Source organism: Pelobates fuscus, chromosome 3 (genome assembly GCF_036172605.1).
Source record: "Pelobates fuscus isolate aPelFus1 chromosome 3, aPelFus1.pri, whole genome shotgun sequence".
In the NCBI taxonomy this organism is placed as follows: Eukaryota; Metazoa; Chordata; class Amphibia; order Anura; family Pelobatidae; genus Pelobates; species Pelobates fuscus.
In genome coordinates, this window is record NC_086319.1 from 27,894,615 (window position 1) to 27,915,601 (window position 20,987).

A 20,987-nucleotide genomic window follows, 5' to 3' on the forward strand; every position below is an offset into this window, starting at 1 on the left:
TCTAGTTCTGCACAGTGTGCCCTGTTATTGTGAATCTCCATGTATAACCCCCATCAGTCTGACAATAAGCAGTTTATTGTTCTAAACCTTAATGTTTAGTCTTTATTTTTAGTTTTGTTCTGCAATATCTTTTTAGACATGCCTTATTATCAGGTGTATACCTTAATGGGACACTGAAGGCACTCAAACTACTTATTTCAATAAAGTGGACTGGACCTCTGTTGTTTTAACCGGCAATGTAAAACACTGCCATTTTTCTAGAAACCAATATGTTTTTATTGCATGATTAAACACACCTCTAGTGGCTGTCCTACTGATAACAACCACTAGATGCACATCTCCGGTGAGAACTGAGTCATACTTGATTCTTCAATCAAATGCTGATCATAGAGAGCATTTGATTAGACAAGCACTGCGTTTTGCTGCACATGTCTATAAATTCCCCAATGTTTCTCGGTGAGAAGCATTGAACTAGATAAGCGTGCAGAAAATGTCACCAGGCTAGCTGACACAGATCAAGGCAGAACGGGCAACTGCACCGGAAGTGTCTCGGCGTGAGTAAACTTTATTTAACTAAACATATTCACCAGCAAAGGTGGGGGTGGGGAGGCGGACAGGGGGAACTTAAGTTGAGGTTACCAGATTCACCATGTTTTCAAGGACACACATACTTTTGTCGTATTTATGAAAACGCATTAAAGGGTTGCCCAGCAGTATGTATAACGGATATTCTGCAGGTTTCTTCATTGCCTAATTACTAAATCTTATACATCTTCTTCTGAAATCTACATACTACAGGGCAACTCTTTTCATGTGCTGCATATGTGATATGTGTGTCTGAAAACATGGTTTATCTGGTAATGCTATACATAGTCATGAAAACCTGACTATAGGTTCCATTCAATAAATGTTGGCTTCCAATTGCGTATGTTATATTCACAGTATGTTTTTCATTTTTATATTTCATTTAAAATAAACTTTTCATTTGCAGAAATTATCTTGCTTTACCAAGAGTACACGGAGATGTGTTTCATATACAAGTATTTTTTTTTTTTTTACTTAAAAGATTTATTTTTATCGTGTGGCTTTCAGATGATATGATCATATAAAACAAATGAAAGCTTGACAATACGCTTTGATGAATTAACCAATAAATATTTTTGTTTCAGGGTTGTGGCAGGAAAATGTACAGTTTCCTGAGAGGAACCAAACAGCTACAAATGTTGCGATTTCTTGGAATCTCTATTGGAGTTACACAGATTTTGGCCATGATCCTTACTGTCACATTGTTGTGGGCATTATATTACGACAGGAAGGATCCCCGAAAAGAGCAGATGGCGTCCTTAAATCACGACTCCTCGCAGCTCGCATGTCATCCAGTGGAACTGCTGAAGCCAGGCCTGTCTAGGACTTGTGATCAAAGGACTACAGCCAATGGCTTAAACACATATTTTGAAATGGAAGAATTGTAAATGGTTATAGCACAAACGTGTTATATTAAATCCCTCTGTATGAAAAAAAATATTCCCCAGGTGCATATATGTACGTTTAACCAGTTGAGGTCTTGAAGAATATTCAAGTCAAAGTTATGGATTCAAAATGTTTAAGGGAATATGATAAGCTCAGTGTAATTTGATTTGAAAAAATCTAAAAATGAAAGTAGAATTTGCTATTTAATTAAATTAAACCATGGTTTATTGTGAACAGCCAATTTTACAATTGCTGTTTAGTATTAACGAAATGTTATCATCCTATAAAAATATGTTGACAATTATTTTTAGCATAAGACTGAAGTAGTACAATATATTTTCACTGTGATTCATTTAGCAGCATCACCTGGTGCAAACCCTCCTAGTACAGGGGATCTATAAAATAGGGACAGGGAGGAGGTGAGTTAGCCATAGCTGTGCCTGTACAGAACACAATACAAAAAAAAAAAAAATACATGGATTGTCCCTGTTTAGTACTGAAGAATTTACTGCACCAGAAAACTTAACTGTGGAAGAAGAATCTTAAATGCGGACTGTCCTGGTGGTTCCAGGACAATTGGGTGATATTCAAGAAGAAACCTTATGTGATTGATGTGTATAGATGTTTGACTAGTTTTGTAATGGAAATGCTATCCAGCATTTCAGTTCGGTGGTTTAAATACGTTACCGCTCAATAGGTAGAACACATTAGACGATGAAAGTGCTACGTATTGTGAGTTCACATATGTAAGTGTTCAAATATGGCTGTAAGTAACACAGACCAGTGGCAGAGCTAGTATTGTTTCAACACGAATAAGCCCCAGTGCTTAGAGAACCTTTATACTGTCACTTCCTGTGGATACAATTTTATGTCATCAGAATGGTAAGAATTTTAATATCTTTGCACCACAAAGATATTCCTTTTCTGGTCACTGACAAATCGTTGCAAGGCAGCATACCGTTTGCTAACTTTGCCTGGAATGCAGCCAATCAGTGATGCTCACTATAGACCTGATGCTTGGTTATATTACAAATGAATATGAAACCCACTACCTCTTCCCACCCTCCCCCAGTTAACATATCTTTATAGAAATAAAAACACTTCCTTTGTTTACAATTGTAAACAACTTTTTTTGTTTTTACATGACTTCTGCTGTTTTAGTTTAAAGTTGTTTTGGAATTAGAAACCTTGTTTGCTCCATCTTTTAGCACTTTGAAAAATGCATTCTAATTTTGATCAGCTAAAAACTTTTAAACAAACATTTTCACTTCTCTGTACACTGGGTAAATTAGCTTAATTATGGACATCCCAGGTTCTGCATAGCTGATAGCATAACATGTGTGTCCCCCCCCCACTAACAATTAAAGGTTTGAAATGTGTAAACAAGCTCCAAAATGGCCACTTGCTCTTAAATCAGTTATAGCTTCAACTCTAGTGATAGGATTATTTCCTTTCAGTAACGTTTAGCTGTTAAACAGTAAAATAGCCAATGGGATTTTCACTGAGAATTACCAATATGATTCCTTGGGCAGCACGAGTTGGACATCTGCACACTACTTACACCTGCCTCCGCTGATACCGTCCACCCTCAGGATTTATAATTTTGTAATTTTAGCAATTTTGTCCCTGATTTTACTATATTTGGAAAAACTATTAAATGACTGTCTAGGAGATGTCGCCAGTGATTCAATTCACAATACTGGTGACACCGACGATAGACAGAACCCACCTGGGAAGTGAGCTTGTCCACCCACTAAAGGGGGTGTGTCAGCCTGGTGTCAATGGAGAGCCTTCTCGTTGACCTCCAAGCTACAGGACCATGCAGAGAGCATTGCTATAGCACTATATGCATGATCCTAGTGCCCACCTTACAGCACAAGTGTGTCTAATGATTTGCTCATAATGTGCTTCTCGAGAAAAGTACCCTGGATGGTAGGACACCAAGGAACTAAATCGGGACCATACGCAAAATCGGGACAGTCCTGAACAAAATCTGAACAGTTGGTAGTCCTTGTAAGTGCCTTAATTCTATCTTATTTTTTGTTTTGTTTTCTTTTGTTTTTGTGTTTTTATAGAATGTACTCAATATGCTGTTAATTCCTTTAATATTTAAAAAAATGTGTATCTAAAATGGAATGTCCTTCTCTGTAAATCACATCAGGTGTTTACTGATCTCCCATAGCTAATTAAGAAGGATGTAGTATGCTGACATGTTAAGGACTACCTTGTTATGCCTACAGCAACTCTCTTTGGTTTTTAATATTTCAAAAATACAATGTCTATTAGCCTACTGTGAAATACGATTGCCCTATTCACAGCGGTGTTGCTGGGGCAGAGGGGTGGCTGACTAGGACTACAGCTCCAAGTGGAATCCTCAAAAGCTGTGGGTCTCAATTTGGCACAATTTCATTGTTATCCTAGATACCTTATAATTCAGAGTTTAAGGCTGGGCATAGGACATATTATAGGGCTTGTTCTAGAAGGGATTTAAGTCAATATATGTGGAACCCCCTGGACTTTTTCCCCACCTAGCAGCGTCCCTGCCAGTACTTTTAGCTATAGCAACCAGCTTGCATTTCTTGAACCATAGCTAGCCCATTAAATACTTTTAGAGTTTCAGGATAATGCCTATAGACAAATTGGCATGCTCCTTTAGAGCTGCAATTCACCCACTTTAAAGCTGCAATTTAGTTTACTGTTATAGAAACCACCATTGTGGAATATCTGTCTCTACATAGCAATTTACCTTCCTAGCACAGTCTCTTAGAAACAGTTAAAAATATCGACTTCGACTTTGCGGTTCTCAGCCCATCTTTTCTCTTTACGTTGGGATCTGAAAACAAGTAATTTAAGAACATGCAGCATGTGCAGAAATGTTCAAAAATTCAGTCTCCTACTGTATGACATTATCAGGGACTACAATGTTTCCAAGCTTCAGATAATTCCGTGCCGCACTGCCTTAGAACTTCAGAACGGATCTTACTGTTTGACGCGTGGAATCAATGTATGTATAAACAAAAAATATGTATGTATATTTTGTGAAAAATTTTACTAATTTGTAAAGTTAAAATTGATTTGTTTAAGATATTTTATATAAGAAAAAAACAAATTTATATATTTTTTAACTGTTCTTTTAATATATAAAGTTTTGACACATCAAGTCTGTTTAATTTTGATTGTGAGTTTCTGTTTGAAAAATCAAAAATGGCCTTGTACCTGTTAATTTTACCTGTTAATTGTGGACATAAATGTATTGATACATTCAAAGTATAATGGTTTTTAATGGAATAATGTTTACGTTTTTATGGAAATACAAAGCCTTGAATACATCCCATGTAATTGGAATGAAGCGGCTCTTCATTTTGGCCTGGATCTGTGAACTTTGAAATGTTGATCCTAATAAACTAGCAATACATTTATTATGTTTTTGTTTATTTTTGAGAACCTTATAACTTTGAGAAAATGTGTTGTATTGACCAGTTTCCTCAACATAGTAGTGGATAAACCTGCATATTTTCCTTTTTTTTACTGATGCAGTAGCAATAATCTAGGTTGAAAAAGACTCTGGTCCATCAAGTTCAACCTTCTAACATATCCTGTTTAACCTTTTATTATGTGTTGGCTTCCACCATCATGATGAAATATTTTACAGGACACTCTAAACACCAAAACCATTACATTAGCTTACTGTAGAGGTTATGGTACTATTAACCTTTAGGTGATGTACCTTTGATTTTGTTAAACCTTTTTAAAATGGTTTGATAAAAATCTGTGTTCTCCTGACACCTAAACCTTCGACCCCTTTGCTGCGGCTAAAACCTGAAAGAAGTTTCACTTCTATATAATTTACGCAAATTCAGACAGCAAAGACAATGAACCCAGCTTAGCAGTCCTGCCCAATTATGCTTGGCTGTAGGCATCAGAAGAGCCGTGGAGTTTGTCAAACTACTCAAAAATGGTCTGAGACCAAGTAGTGGGATGGTGCCCTTAATCTCTTTGCCCTATAACCACTACAAACATCCTTAGCGGTTATGGTGCTAAATGTCCAGTCAGGTTTTTCAACTGACATTTTAAAAAACATACCTTGTGAGCTATCTAAGTAAGTCATGTAGGTGTCAAAAAAGGCACGATTGGTTCATGTTTTTCTTTTATTGCAGAGTAAACCGTCAATCGTAAATTTCTCTAGACAATTGAAACATCCAAATGTAATGTGGAAAATATATAGCGATCTATGATTTAGACTGACAACGTTTTTCAATAAAGTGAGATGTCGAATTGCTTGACTTAGAGAATGTTTCCAGCTCTGCTATTTTTATGTTGGATTTGAAATTCACTTTTAATTCTCACTTTTGTTAATAACCCTGCAATCTCCTAGAAAGTCATTTAGTTAATAACCCTGCAAGTAGAAGTAGTGTATACCAGGTGCAATTTTAGCATGCAGATTTTAATAATATAATAGTATAATACATTTCTGGGCTAGAGAAATTCCCATTTCGATTCCCTACCATTCATGGTTTAATGAAAGAACTTGTGGCGGAACCAACTTCGCCACTGTGCACTGGAGAAGCCTGGTTGCTCGCCTGCTTCCTTTAGACTATGGCCCGGCAGTTAAAACCTTTTATTTTCCCTGCAGAAAGGCTTATTCGTGCCTTTCTGCCAGGGTGTTCGGTAGATTCAATCTACCGAACAAAGTACCGATCTAGGGACCACCTGGGAACTGGAGTGTGCCGTCAATTGACCACCCAAACGAACACGTGGCGGCGGCCATCTTAAACTTCCGAACAGCGCTGTTTTGCCGTCGAGTGTCTGGAACTAAAATCGGACACTCGACTAGGCAAACACCGCTAAGACCTCCAGACTTCCGTGGATTCGTGCCAAAACTACCGAACGAGCCGCCATTTGGTAGAAAGACTAATGCTAACATGGGGATTCTAACGAACACCAGGAAACCCACGGATGGCAAGCCATTCGGGACTTTTTATAGCACTCACAGAGACCGACCGCAAGGCCAAACCTCATGGAACTATTTTCGGCTACTTTGCCTGTGCGGTCGATCAAAACTTTAAACCTCCATAGCTCCCGAACCCCTGGTCTGATCTGGGTGATTTTTGAGTATGTTGCTCACCCAGATCAGGGCTATCGAGGGATACCATTTTTGAGGTGTATCCTAGGCATTTGTGGTACATCTAAAACTTGGGGAAAATTGTACACAGTTTAATTATGTTAACAGATAATGTGGTGGGAGGAGATGTGTGGGTTGTACCTTGTACTGCATTGGTTAACGTACTAATTGTTATGGGTGCCTCCCTTGCATGGGAGAATCCCATAAAAGCAGGGGTTGTGTGATTAAACTTCAGATTCTGCTTGACCCTCAAAACTAAGTGTCGTCTCGTTATTGGGGGAATTGGATTGTATGCTGACTGCCAGGAGTGTAAACCTTTCGTATGGTTTTTCCTGTTCGGCTATTTCCAGTGTTCATGTGTTTTCAGATTGGTGTTTTAAGTAGCTGCCTGGGCGTCTGGAAAGGGGAATATCGCCTAAACGGTTTTTAACCTCTGGTGAGCAAAACGGTCCGTTACAGAACTTTTTTTTTTTTTTTTGCTTGCTGTATGGGAAGAACTACCGCATGCCTATTTCCTCAAAATAAGGGTTAACTATCTTGCAAACATCCATGAGATTTAGAAAGAAAACAAAGCACAGAAATATACATACAATCTACATTCCAAGAGTTTATTTTGTACAGTTTTTTTATTACCAATCGGCCAATACTGACACCATTAACCCCTTAAGGACAGATGACGGATATATTCCGTCATGATTCCCTTTTATTCTAGAAGTTGTGTCCTTAAGGGGTTAAAGGGAAACTCCAGTGCCAGGAAAACAATCCGTTTTCCTGGCACTGCAGGTCCCCTTCTCCCTCCCACCTCCCAATCCCTGGTTGCTGAAGGGGTGAAAACCCCTTTAGTCACTTACCAGAGGCAGCGACATGTCCCACGTCACTGCTTCTTCCGCCGCCGCTCCTCCTCTGCATTACGTTGGCCGGTGGGCGAGACTGATCCCGCCCACCGGCCGGGGAGACCTAATGCGCATGCACGGCAATGACGCGCATGCGCATTAGAGCTCCCTATAGGAAAGCATTGAAAATGCTTTTCAATGCTTTCCAATGGGGAATTGAGTGATGCTGGAGGTCCTCACACAGCGTGAGGACGTCGAGCGACGCTCTAGCACATCTGTGCTATGATGCAGGAAGTGCCCTCTAGTCTCTGTCTAGTAGATTTTAAAAAAAAAAAAAGAAAAACTGCAATAATTACACTTGCAGGGTTACGGATAGTGGGAGTTGGCACCCAGACCACTCCAATGGGCAGAAGTGGTCTGGGTGCCTGGAGGGTCCCTTTTAAAAGCACCTGTAACAGCAAAAATTGATTTAGTAGCTGACAATTACTGAATGTATTGGTAGAAAGAGCAGGCAGAAAAGGTGTTTTCACTTATACCCAAAAGAATGAGTCATTTAATTCTGTCATCTCAGCCCACCATTTCTTTAGAGTACTTGTTAAGTAACTCACCAGCAACCCGGTGGATGACGTGGTTCAATCAAATTGGTCTGAATGAGAAATAAATGCAGGTTTGGGATGGTCAGAGGTAGATTTCTTCCTAGCACTGTAGAACTACTTCTGCCATGATGCTTGGTCAGTCTTGCGGTTTGCAAGGTTTCGTGGAAGCTGTAGTAGTACAACAACTGGGGAACTACATTTGGTAACCCTCAATGTAGATCCTGTTCCGTCTCAAATGGAGTGTGATGTGTAGCAGTACTGCCCACTTCAAGTACTTACATGTAAGATGAAAATGAAGTTTCACTCACATTTACTGACATTTTATATCTCGAATTTAATACCTTTGACTGATTTTATCATTTCTGCAGAGCATCTCCTAGATGAAGACAAAGTAATTAAATAAAATTATTTGTTAATATTTGAAGGTAATATGAGTAATTTCTCTTATAAATGAATATTTGTGATATTTAAAGTGGCTATGCCACCTTCAGAGGTCTTCATGTATTTTACAAATACCCTCAATGGTGACATCGCCGCCTGCCCAGGCTTCTGAATGCAGAGGAAGGTAAGTTTTTATTACCTAATGCTGTCCCTCACAACTATCACCATATCCATCTGGTGGACCCTCTTGAGCTCCTGGCAAGTCATCTGCCAGGAGCCCAAATTAATGCTGTACTCTTGCGCATGCTCAAGAGTACAACACTGATGTCTATGTAGGATCTCCACGAGACTGCAGGAGCCTCCATAGACATGCTTTTTTACTCACAGCCCCCCTTGGTGATGACTGTTGGACTTGACAAAACTTGATGGAATTAGCTTTGCCTTTAGTCACTGTGGCGAAACCGACCTCGCCACGTGTCCTTGGAGGGGGCTGCTTGCCCGCCTCTTGCCTTTGGACTATGGACCCGACTTTATGTGAATGTGTTAACCCAGATAGCTATGCCATGGAGCTTATTCATATAATGAAAGACTATGGGAAAGACTTTAGCTCCATGGCAATTGAACTGTGTGAATAGGATCTGAGCGCTATTCGGTAGTTTTGTGCGCTCAGATCCCAGCTATCTGGGGATATGTGAAATGTCTGTGTGTTATGTGTAAAAGGTGACTGTGTGACCTGTCTGTGTCCTGGGAGGTAATTGGATTACTTCTCCATTGTCTCCAGGAGAGAGGGCTCTGTAAAACCGGTCTGAGCCGGAAAGTCATGCTACTTTACTAACTTTTGAACCCCTGGTCTGATTCATGTCATTTTTTAATATGTTGTTCCCCTGAAAGGATTGATTGTGGATATGCATTTCTATGTGAATGTGATGTATGGTTTTAGAGTTATGAAAGTTGGTTAAAAAGTATGTTTTAAACTGTATGTATAATTGGATTACCTCCCAGGCTAAGGGGAGGGAATCTGTGGGATGTAACCATTGTGTGATTGGTGTAATGTAAATCCCTCCCTTGCATGGGAGAATCCTTTATAAGACAGTGTGTGAATAAATCTTGAGTTCCTGTTTAACCCTCAAAGTGAAGTGTCGTCTCATTATTGGGGGAGGATTTATTGCATGCTGTTCCAGTTTGACTGATAGGAGTGCAAACCTATTCGTATGGTTCCTATTCAACTGCATTGAGAGGCTTGAGAGGATTTATATGCTTCTCAGATTTGGTGATTGTGGTGTCTGCCAGAGTGCTTGGAGTCCTCAGGAAACGCTAGGAGCATCCTTTAACGGAGGTACCCAGTCGGGGTGCCAGGCGATCCGTTACAGTCACATTTTGTCAGGTGTAGGAAAAATGCATAAGAAAAAGTAGTCCTGACTTTGTCGTATGATGTCTTTTGAATGTGAGAATTGAGTCAATGTGAGTATTTCAAGATATATATATTGTTTATAATTCTTTATTTTTGTTGTGCATAATATTACATACAAGCTTGCATTGCCACAACAGCAGGAACAAGCTGTTCAAATACATACATACATGGTAAAACAGTAGTATGGCAAACAGAGTTGTGACGGAGCTCCCTGTACCCCAGCTGGTTACCTTCCGCCAAGGGCCCGCTTCCTAGCTGTGGCTGGATAGGGGAACTTGCTCTGTTCACTCCCAGGGGCTGGACGGCACACAGACCCAGGAGCTTTAGTCCTTACAAAGACTACCCCGCTGCATTGTCCACCAGCTGCGACAAGCTGGCACAGGGATTGACCCTTTTTTTCCCCCAGTAACTGGACAAGACCAAGTTCTGGAGGTACAACACTGACAATCCTTTATTGGTACACACAACGTTTATGCACAGACCCCACAGGGGGTCTCCAATCTTTCAATACACATTCCTTTGTCCCAGGCAGGAGAGGAGGATGGGTTACAGATAACCATCTCCCGCTCTGGGAGATACCAACAGGACACAGTTACATACATTAAAACATAGAGAAGAGACTTCTCCCTTAGTGATAGAAGCTTTAAGAGCGCATGGCTTGCGTTATCGCTGGGGATTTCCTACGAAACTCCTTGTCACTAAGGACGGAGGCATTGCAGTGATACACACACCTGAGAATGGCCTTCATAAGCTAAAAACCTGGGGAATGCCGGCTCCACCTACTGAACAAACACTTCGAAGACTCACAGCAGACTGGAACAAAGTACCTAAGTAATGTGATACAGTGGAGGACTGCTACAAATTGAGCAAGTACCACAATGACACCTCTACTTGGGACACTATACAGGTTATATTGCAATGCACTGTGTTGTTGAGCAGTACTAGCTCGTAAGGTGGTTTTCTAGTCCAGCAGCTATTTTATACTACCGTTTATGCCTCACACCATATATATCCTTAACACGATACACACCTGGCTCTGCAACCCCAACACTAAGATACAGGTCAAGAATGGGGCAGACAGCCTACAACAAATCCCACCGGACCACGGCATTTGCTGTGATGAGGCTCATGCGGAGCAGAGGGATATGCATCTACATTTCAATGTATATAGTTCACTCTTTACATCTACCAAAAGCCGGGATTGTACAACCAATGGTGTTATGGGACAGACGGGCGGTACACCAGAGGGAGAATGGGTTTTATGTTTCATGTGGTATAAATGATTGTCAAGATATGCAAACATGGAACCAACTCATAGGAATTGGGTAATTCACCCTCTTCTTTTTATGTATATAAAGTTAAGTTAATGCTCCTCTTGATACACTGTTGGCTGTCACACGTGAGGGCATGAAGGAGGTACGTCCGACACTTTCCCTTCGATAACGCCCATAACCAACAACCCCCACATCCATTTATTTACCTCGCCTTGTCTAACCAATTCTATTATGACCACCAGTAATGAGCACACTGTCATTCCTGAATAAAGTATGAAAATACATACTTACAATGTATGCCACATAAAAGATGTATTTTATTAGAGTAGGCCAAACAAACTCAAACTGTGTCTCCAGGAGACACATTTTGTGCATAATAAAATACCCAACTTTGCCAGCCGTGACTACCCAACACAATATCATGCCACCCACTTATCTAAATCGAGAGGGGTGTCCATATTCATACACAGCTCTCTAACGTTCAAACTCTTGCAGCTCAAAAAGGATACTCAGGGTAGATATGTAATACTTCACTGCAAGGTTAATGATAGGTTGTACATTATAGCAGTAATATACGCACCCAACGAAAACCACAGAAATTTCCTGCACAAGGTGCTAGCAAAACTCCCCACCTCCCAAATCTCAACCATGTCCTGCAGCCCCAACTGGATACAACACTGACAGATACCTCACACAGACATAAAATCTTACAAACCTAATGCAAAGCACTCATAAAACTTATATCAGAATATGGCCTGTACGATACGTGGAGGACATACCACTGGAATAATCGGGAGTACTCATCGGTACACAAGACATATTCAAGAATAGATTTCATTTTCCTGTCAGGGGATTTACTCCCACTTATAACACACTGTACGGTTGGGGATATGGTGTGGTCTGACCACGCACCTGTAGCAATCACCCTAGCAGACAAATTTCGAATTAGAGGCAAAGCACCTTGGCGCCTCATCAATAATATTCTCCAAAATGTTGAATTTAGAAATAAATTATTTATTTATTAACTTTACATTAAATGAAACCCCTGACATCTCACCAGGCTCAAGTAAAAGATACACAAGGGTCGCTGTAAGAGACAAAAAGGAGACAATTGGAGACAAGATACACTAAACGAGGTAAACGAAAATAGACGTAATTGATGTGATCCTGACAGTAATACACACATATATATATATATATATATATATATATATATGTATATATATATATATATATATGTATACAGGGCCGGACTGGGAATTAAAAGCAGCCCTGGAAAAAAAATATTTACCAGCCCCATAATGTGTTGCGCCAGCATAGTGTGCAGATACAGTGTTAGAACAGATAACTTTAAATAAAAATTACTCTAATGTAAAAAGCGCACTCATAGGCTTCAAAATAAACAAAAGTGCAGATTTATTTTAAGCAGATGTGAATCCCTGGTGGTCGCAGTGCTGAGAGTGAACTCTAGCCCGTAGCTCCAGGGCTAGAGTTCACCCTCGTGAGAGCTGGAGCGTTGCCGTGGAAGCTGGGGCAACGCTCTGTGCTCACGCGAGAAGGACCCAGGGGGCTGCTAGAGCTCCCCGGGTCCTCTCTTCCTCCCTCCCCTGCCGGCTGCCCGCACGGTGCCTGCGGAACGGGGAGGGAGATCGGCCCGCAGGGGAAAGTCTCGTGGGGGGGGGGGGGAATTGCCTTGTTGCCCCCCCATCCACCAGTGATATATACAGCACCTATGTGCTATGTGTCTCTTTATCTCCAGCCCCTCTGTGTGCCTTTTTGTCTCCCCCAGGCACTCTGTATGTTTCTTTCTCCCCCTCACTGCTCCACTGTGTCAATGTCTCCCCTCTCCTTCCCAGTCTCTCTCCCCCCCTCTGCCTCTTTCTCCCCCTCCCTTGTGTGTCTCCCTCATTTCTCCCTCTTTGTCTCTCCCTCCTCCACACCTCTCTTCCTCCCCACTTTCCCAGTGTCTCTCCCTCCTCCCCACCTCTCTTCCTCCCCACTTTCCCAGTGTCTCTCCCTCCTCCGCACCTCTGTTCCTCCCCACTTTTCCAGTGCCTCTCCCTCCTCCACACCTCTGATCCTCCCCACTTTTCCAGTGCCTCTCCCTCCTCCACACCTCTCTTCCCCCCACTTTACCAGTGTCTCTCCCTCCTCCCCACTTTCCCAGTGTCTCTCCCTCCTCCGCACCTCTCTTCCTCCCCACTTTCCCAGTGCCTCTCCCTCCTCCCCACCTCTGTTCCTCCCCACTTTCCATGTGTCTCTCCCTCCTCCCCACCTCTCTTCCTCCCCACTTTCCCAGTGTCTCTCCCTCCTCCGCACCTCTCTTCCTCCCCACTTTCCCAGTGTCTCTCCCTCCTCCCCACCTCTGTTCCTCCCCACTTTTCTAGTGTCTCTCCCTCCTCCACACCTCTCTTCCTCCCCACTTTCCCAGTGCCTCTCCCTCCTCCACACCTCTCTTCCCCCCCACTTTCCCAGTGTCTCTCCCTCCTCCCCACTTTCCCAGTGTCTCTCCCTCCTCCGCACCTCTCTTCCTCCCCACTTTCCCAGTGTCTCTCCCTCCTCCCCACCTCTGTTCCTCCCCCCTTTCCCAGTGTCTCTCCCTCCTCCCTTCCTCCCTACTTTCCCAGTGCCTCTCCCTCCTCCCTTCCTCCCCACTTTCCCAGTGTCTCTCCCTCCTTCCCACTTTCCCAGTGTCTCTCCCTCCTCCCTTCCTCCCCCACTGTCCCAGTGTCTCTTCCTCCTCCCTTCCCCAGTGTCTCTCCCTCCTCCCTTCCTCCCCACTTCCCCAGTGTCTCTCCCTCCTCCCTACTTCCCCAGTGTCTCTCCCTCCTCCCCTCTTTCCCAGTGTCTCTCCCTCCTCCCTTCCTCCCCACTTCCCCAGTGTCTCTCCCTCCTCCCTTCCTCCCCACTTCCCCAGTGTCTCTCCCTCCTCCTTTCCTCCCCACTTCCCCAGTGTCTCTCCCTCCTCCCTTCCTCCCCACTTCCCCAGTGTCTCTCCCTCCTCCCTTCCTCCCCACTTCCCCAGTGTCTCTCCCTCCTCCCTTCCTCCCCACTTCCCCAGTGTCTCTCCCTCCTCCCCTCTTTCCCAGTGCCTCTCCCTCCACCATCTCTCTATTCCCCCATCCCCATGTACCTAGAGACGTCAGAGGGGGCCAGCCGCGTTTCAGGCTGGAGCCGCCGGGCCGGGTGGCAGCCTCGCCGGGCCGGCGGCACTTCTGTCATTGGTGATGCTGAGGGGGGAGGAGCATGTCTACCATGCTCCCTCACGGTACCCACAATCCCCAGCACAGCATCATACTGATACAGCATAATGTGCTGGGGATTGTGGGTACCGCGAGGGAGCATGGTAGACATGCTCCTCCCCCCTCAGCATCACCAATGACAGAAGTGCCGCCGGCCCGGCGAGGCTGCCACCCGGCCCGGCGGCTCCAGCCTGAAACGCGGCCGCCCCCCTATGAGTGTGCCACCGGACCGGCCACCCGGTGGCACATATATGCGCAGCCCCCAGGTGCCGCGGCCCACCGGGAAATTTCCCGGTATCCCGGTGGGCCAGTCCGGCCCTGTATGTATATTGATTTGTGTATTAGTAACATATATAATTATGCCTATAATATTTACACATATATTAATATACATTTATATATGCATAATACACACATAAATGTCATTAATATATACATATATGTAATGATCACGTATTGGCTATTCAAAGTAAAGAGCGCACCCATAGGACTTCAAAATGACTTAATTTTTTTTCAGTTGTGCAACCGCATACATTCACCATTTCAGTCCCATTACTAAAATGTCCTTAATAGGTCAAAGTAGTTGTACTGAAACAATTACATGCAAAATTATGTCTGCTTAAAATAAAGGCGCTCTTTTGTTTATTTTGAAGCCCTATATGCATTCTTTCGTTGGAGTAATAGTTTTCAATTTAAAGTTATTTTTTCACCTTCTATATCAGCACACTATGCTGGCGCGATGCATTATTGGGCTGGTATAGAATTTTTTTCAGGGTTGCTTTTAGTTCCCAGTCCGGCCCTGGTCTCGTGTCACCCAACCCCCGCTGTAGGGAAGCTCATGAGGCCTGCATGGCCTTCATCAGTGAATGTAGCATAATGGGAGCAAGGGATAGATCCTCCGCCCCAGGCTGGTATGCAGGCCGGCACCTTCAAACCATGGACTTGGGGGGCCCAGTCCATCTCTTTAAGGGGACAGCAGGAGACTTTGGTGGAGATGGTCTTCCTCTTGTGTGGATGATGCTTCGGTGTACAACCCTGGGTGGGCTAGTATACTAGTAGCTGTAGATGCTTGCAGAGTCGCGGTTTTCCCCCGGAATAAGCCCTGCCTCTCCATGCTCTTTGTTGCTTTGTTCGTCCTCTGAGGGCAGGTGTGGAGTTGACGTGGAGTGTGGAGCTTAGGCCAGAAGTGTGCAAAGATTTCCTCCGATCTCTGTATAGAGCCCGCAGTCAAGCCGTGCAGGAACAGTTTTGGGTCCTGCCCACGGTGTGAGGATGCGTCCGCCATCTTGACTGATTCTATACAGCAGGGATTATAGGCAGGTCCATTGGAGACAGGGATTACCCCCCCGGTCAAAAGTGGGGGTGGGAAATAGGGCTGCAGGAGGTCTCTACACTGAGGCTGTGTTGCACGGAGCAGGAGAGTGGCTGCCTCTCCCACCCGATGGCCCCACTGGGCCTCACTTGGCGCTTTCGGAATAACTGGCAGCCGGCGCTTCACGGACCTGACCCTAGGCACTCCGCTGGTAGCAGGAGGTGGGTAAGTCCATATGAAAGCTGGATGGGAGTGTCCTAAGAGGGTATTATTTGAGATTGCGGGTCAGCACGCGCAAAATGCATCTGACCGCCATGATGGTAAGGCCCCGCCCCCGGAAGATTTTATCTTCACAAAAAACTACTTTTGGGGGGTTTGGTGGACGGGACAGAGCCACTTTAATTGTGTATAATGCTCGATCCTACTAAATGAAAGATTAACTTATTATTGAATAAATATTTCATATTTCAAACGTGCCAATGGTTTCCTATGGAGGGGTTTTGCTCTAGTTGCAAATCTTTTCTACTGGTGCACTGGCTGAGATACACAAACTGGTAAAAAGCATTTGCGCTTTGGGCACTTGTAAATTATCGTAAAGGGGTCTATTAATTTGCTCAATGATTGCTGAGAATTGACATGTGAATTGCTAATTTGTGGACAAAATGCTATCTTAGTTATTTTTCAAGTTCAACTATTTAAGCTCTGCTCTTTTATCCAATTCCCGCATTAGTGAAAAACCCTGTTAAAAAAGTAAAAAAGATTTACTAAATTTCTGACAAATCTAGATTTAGTCAGTGACAAATCTGTGAATAGCTGTTTTATTGTTCTGTAAATGTAAGAATTGTTAATTTGGCTTAGTTAGTATGTTCAATATTTATTATTACTATTGGTTACTTTAGTCTTCCCTATAGAAGAAGACAATTGACCAATGACCAATGTTGTCAATGCTTGTTTTTGTATCAATATCTAGTAGTCATAGAAATGCGAGGTAAAGTACTAAGGGCTCATTTCATGTTTTCCATTGAAATGTACATAAAATGTTAATACTGGGGGGCGGAGCCTGACCGGGAAGCTGGGCAGACATGCTTTTTGTGAGCTCCCGAGCCTGACCCGGAATCTTGCCTAAAATTGTGGGTAAAACACCCAACCCAGAACCCTTACCTGCCTCACTGTGGACTACAGAGTCTGGGGAACCGGGGGACACCTCGCAAGCCTGAATGCCGGCAGAATTCCCGGAACAGAGTCTTGGGGCCTACTCAGCACAGGGCAAGGGAGAGACGGCCGCTCTCCCGGCCCATCAAAACAAGCGATACCCGAAGTATCGGACCTGCCCCCCCTAGGACCGGTGGGGGTTATCCCGGCTCCACTCAGCCTGTATCATGACTACCCCAGCCACTGGCTTCACCAAGCAACGGAACCAGCGGTCAACCAAGTCCGCAAGGGCCCAAACAAGATGGCGGCCTGCACGAGACCCGCGAAGCAAAGCACCCTCATAAAGCCACCTAAACTTGTCCACGACTTCTTTCAGAGGCTCTGCACCAACCTATGGGCACAATACCGCAACAGGGGTCGGTCATTCCGACTAGCAGTGAAGGAAACGGCGGCATGGATCCGCCCTGCCACCCGGTGCCGCTTGTGCAGACACTCGCAATGCGCCCCCAGAGCAGCAGCCAGACGGAGACTGTGCCGGAGAGCCGGATGGCGGGAAGGAGAGGTTAACTCCACAAGCACCATCACCCACCCTCGCACACAACGGAGCGGGACTGCCAGACAAACCCCGACCCGCTTACCACACAGCAGCACTAGTGTCCTCCGAACACCGCAGCCTCCAAGCAACGGCAAGCTCAGAGCGGTCCCTCGCTTGCTGCCGCGCCAACCGCCAGGAGAGCAAGACCTCAACCCTTACCTCAACCTGGCGCAGACCGCACGATGAGGAACGAAAAGGTCGGTGCCCACCGCGAACCAACATGCAAGACTACCCCCAGAAGCACACCAGCGGCATCGGGTGAGGACTTACAACTACCCGTTACCCAGCTACCTACCTAGACACACAATGGGACTTGGGACACTTATTGCCATTACTAACAAGTAAACTCAATTCATACAAGCCACGCTCCTGCAGCCACATTACTTTTTACCATGGCATTTGTGTTTAGTATTGATGTGTTGCCGGTGACTTTTTGTTTTACTCTTTCGCACTATCTACTAATCTGCTTATTGTGGTTCGTCTCTCTAGCAATATCAGGCTACTTAGCTTGCCTAAGCTACTCTCAAATGGACTTCCCAGCCTGCGCAACGTAGCTACTAATAAGTGAAGCTTCTATTGCTCTACACAGCATGTTTAGCCAGACACAGCTAATCACTCACATATCTATTACATAGCTACGTAAGCTTGAGCAACTAACTTGCACTGTTATCTATCACTTTTAAAACTTGTTTTAGGCTAATCCAGTTTCGTACTTTTATCAAAAATCAGCCTAGACATAACTCATTGTTACACGTTAAAAAATTTAAAAATGTGCAAAGTTTTCCACTGCCTAACTGATGTACACCTTTGTTTCATTATGCATACTCTAGCTGTTGTGGCACGGTGTGCTATATGTATATCTTCATGCACAAATAAAATACAGAATTTAAAAAAAAAAAAAAATGTTAATACTAACAGGCAATAGATATTTGTAGCTAAAAGGACTTGTGCACAAATTCATTTACCTGGTGTGAACGAATCACAGATATATCCCAGAGGGATCGATTAGTTCGGCTGTAGATTAAAAAGGATTTGATTCCTTCAAACCAGCTGAGAAACATTTGTGCACAAGTCTAAAAAAAAACACCACAAAGGTTCCATGGTCAATGCTTGCGTCTATTGTCCCCACGTCACTTTGCCTCCACTGATACCGACTACCACTTAGTGTTTACCATTTTGCAAATCTGACGTACATCAAGAATAAGAATACATTTTCCAATTAATTACCATAGCAACCCCAACAGAACATTACACATGTTTCATTCAGTGCACTTCACCTGCAATCATCTGAGAACATTGCCTTTCAAAAAAATTGATTTTAAATATAGGATGTATTGAGAGTTTGTAATAACTCGCCTTATCCTCTTTACACATAAATGTGACATATGTTTTGTCTGGTAATGGCAGGAAGTAAGTTATACTGTTTAGTCAGGTATTAGCATTTAGTTACTTCCATTAATCTCTATGAGAGATGTTAAACCTTTTCACACCTGCTAATTACCAATTGTTAAATGTTACATTTTGGAGCATGGAAACAGACGGTCATTAGCCTTCTATTAGAATTCTTTTCAGTTGGTTCGCACTATATCAGATTTCCTTTAATCAATGGTTGAACAAACCAATCCGTCCAGAATTTACCTGTTCAATCTTATCAATTGAATACGACTTTACAGCTACGGTATATACTGAACAGATCCATTTGTTTGGGCGTAGATTAGAATTGATCAGCTTTGTTCGCACCAGCTAAAAAGAAGATAAGCACAATAATGCTAATTGTCTAATAAATGCTAATATTAATGACAGTCATATTAGCAATTACGGACTGATCAGTAAATAATTGCATCAAGTTTGGAGACAAACCCTTAATGAGTTATTAATTCAGATAAGGACAATAGCTGTATTTGTAAAAACAAAGAACATTGGGGAAAGCATAACAATATTTTACATTTGCTGTCACACATTAAGCATAGAAAATTATTAAACATAATTAAACTTTCACCCTACAGCAACAGAACATCTCATACCATTACAACGTGACTATTAATATCACAAATGAATTTAATCTGCAAAAATTACAGTGTATGCTGATGCTTCAGTCTGATCATCAAGCCATTTTTTTTTAGAGACTTCGCGACAACAATGAGGATGCACACCTGGGTATAATTAAAACAGTCAGACATGCTAATTTGCTTTTGAAGTTTACCGGCATAAAACAGACTATGTACACTGTTCTGTATTATTTAGAACCTAGCATCAAAGCATGTATGATGTTCCAAATAATTAAAACTGGTTCATGCAGAGGCCATGGTTTTTTTTTTTAGGATAAAATAAATATAGACATAAATGCATTGAAGCATATACCCAACTGAGTCAGACAGAGTCATCCCCATATCACATAACCCACCCTTACCCCCACCCCCCCAAATTACATATAGGGAGTGAAAATAAATAACCCCATTTACTCTTTTTTTATTTTTATTTTTATTTTAAAGATGCCAAAATGCCAAATGATGCCAAAGATGCCAAAATAAATAATAGTATTGCAGTATGCAATGATACATTTTTTATTGGACTAACATAACATTTCAAAGACAAGCTTTCGAGAGTTTTCCTCTCTTCCTCAGGCCTGAAGCAATACTGATCAACCTAATAGAGTTTAACACTTACAACAACTGATGTTAGAGAAGGGGAGGGAGGGGTGTGAGTGGGGAGTTTTAAATAGCAGAAGATGTGCCTGAAAGTGAGAGGTGCAGGTTGGCTGAGAATAGCCAGTAAAAGTAAATGAACAGAGGAGAGTCAATAAGCTAGTTGTCTTTGAAATATTATGTTAGTCCAATAAAAAACGTATCATTGCATACTGCAATACTCTGGTATGTTGGCATCTTGTCTACTGGACTAATATGGCTAATCCAATATACTCTTGGTTTTTTAATAAATAGGAAATTCAATTATTAAAACATTTAGGCACAGTACATGAAATGAACAATAATGTTTTAACGCAGTATACCTGTATTTTAAAAAACTGTGTATGAAATAGGACTTTATAAAATCTTTAGAATTGTAAAATATGTATCACCCCTGCGAAATAGCTTCCATTGTTAGCCCTTTTATTTCTCTAATGATGCAGGTGTCAATTGCAGACAGTGCAAACTACAGTGCTACGGTAACAGATTTATAGTCTGGTTAATATAATAAAGCACAGTAACTTAAAGGAAAAAAAGATTACTTCCACTGAATATAATATAAAAATAAAATTCACCTTTAACTTTTTTTGTGAGAGGTTCAATTTTTCTGAGTTACACACCTACCACCAACTTCAAATTGCGAATTTACAGTTTGAGAGTTATATGGGGATGTAGTATATGCATCTGCATCGCAATCCGACATTAATAAACTAAACACATTGTATAACTCGTTCTGCCGATTTGTGCTACAATGTAATTACAGGACCCACCATTGTGACATGCTAAAAGAACTAAACTGTCTGTCGCTGGAATCCAGACGCACCCTTCCTCTTTCCAGCCTTGTGTTTAAGAGCTTTTCTGGGAAACTTCCACTCTACCTAAACACAATGCTTTCCCTGGCTGTTCCCACTTCCT

The 20,987-nt window shown here is 42.7% G+C and overlaps 1 protein-coding gene across 1 annotated transcript in view; it reads left to right on the forward strand.

Annotated features, from left to right (window-relative positions):
- Window positions 1-1,802, forward strand: part of TSPAN12 (tetraspanin 12) — an 85,759-nt gene extending 83,957 nt beyond the window's left edge. The window contains exon 9 of the mRNA XM_063445089.1: window positions 1,170-1,802. Coding sequence (XP_063301159.1) covers window positions 1,170-1,472 — 303 coding nt within the window. The 3' untranslated portion in view covers window positions 1,473-1,802. The remainder of the gene's footprint in view (window positions 1-1,169) is intronic.
- The last annotated feature ends 19,185 nt before the right edge of the window (window positions 1,803-20,987 follow it).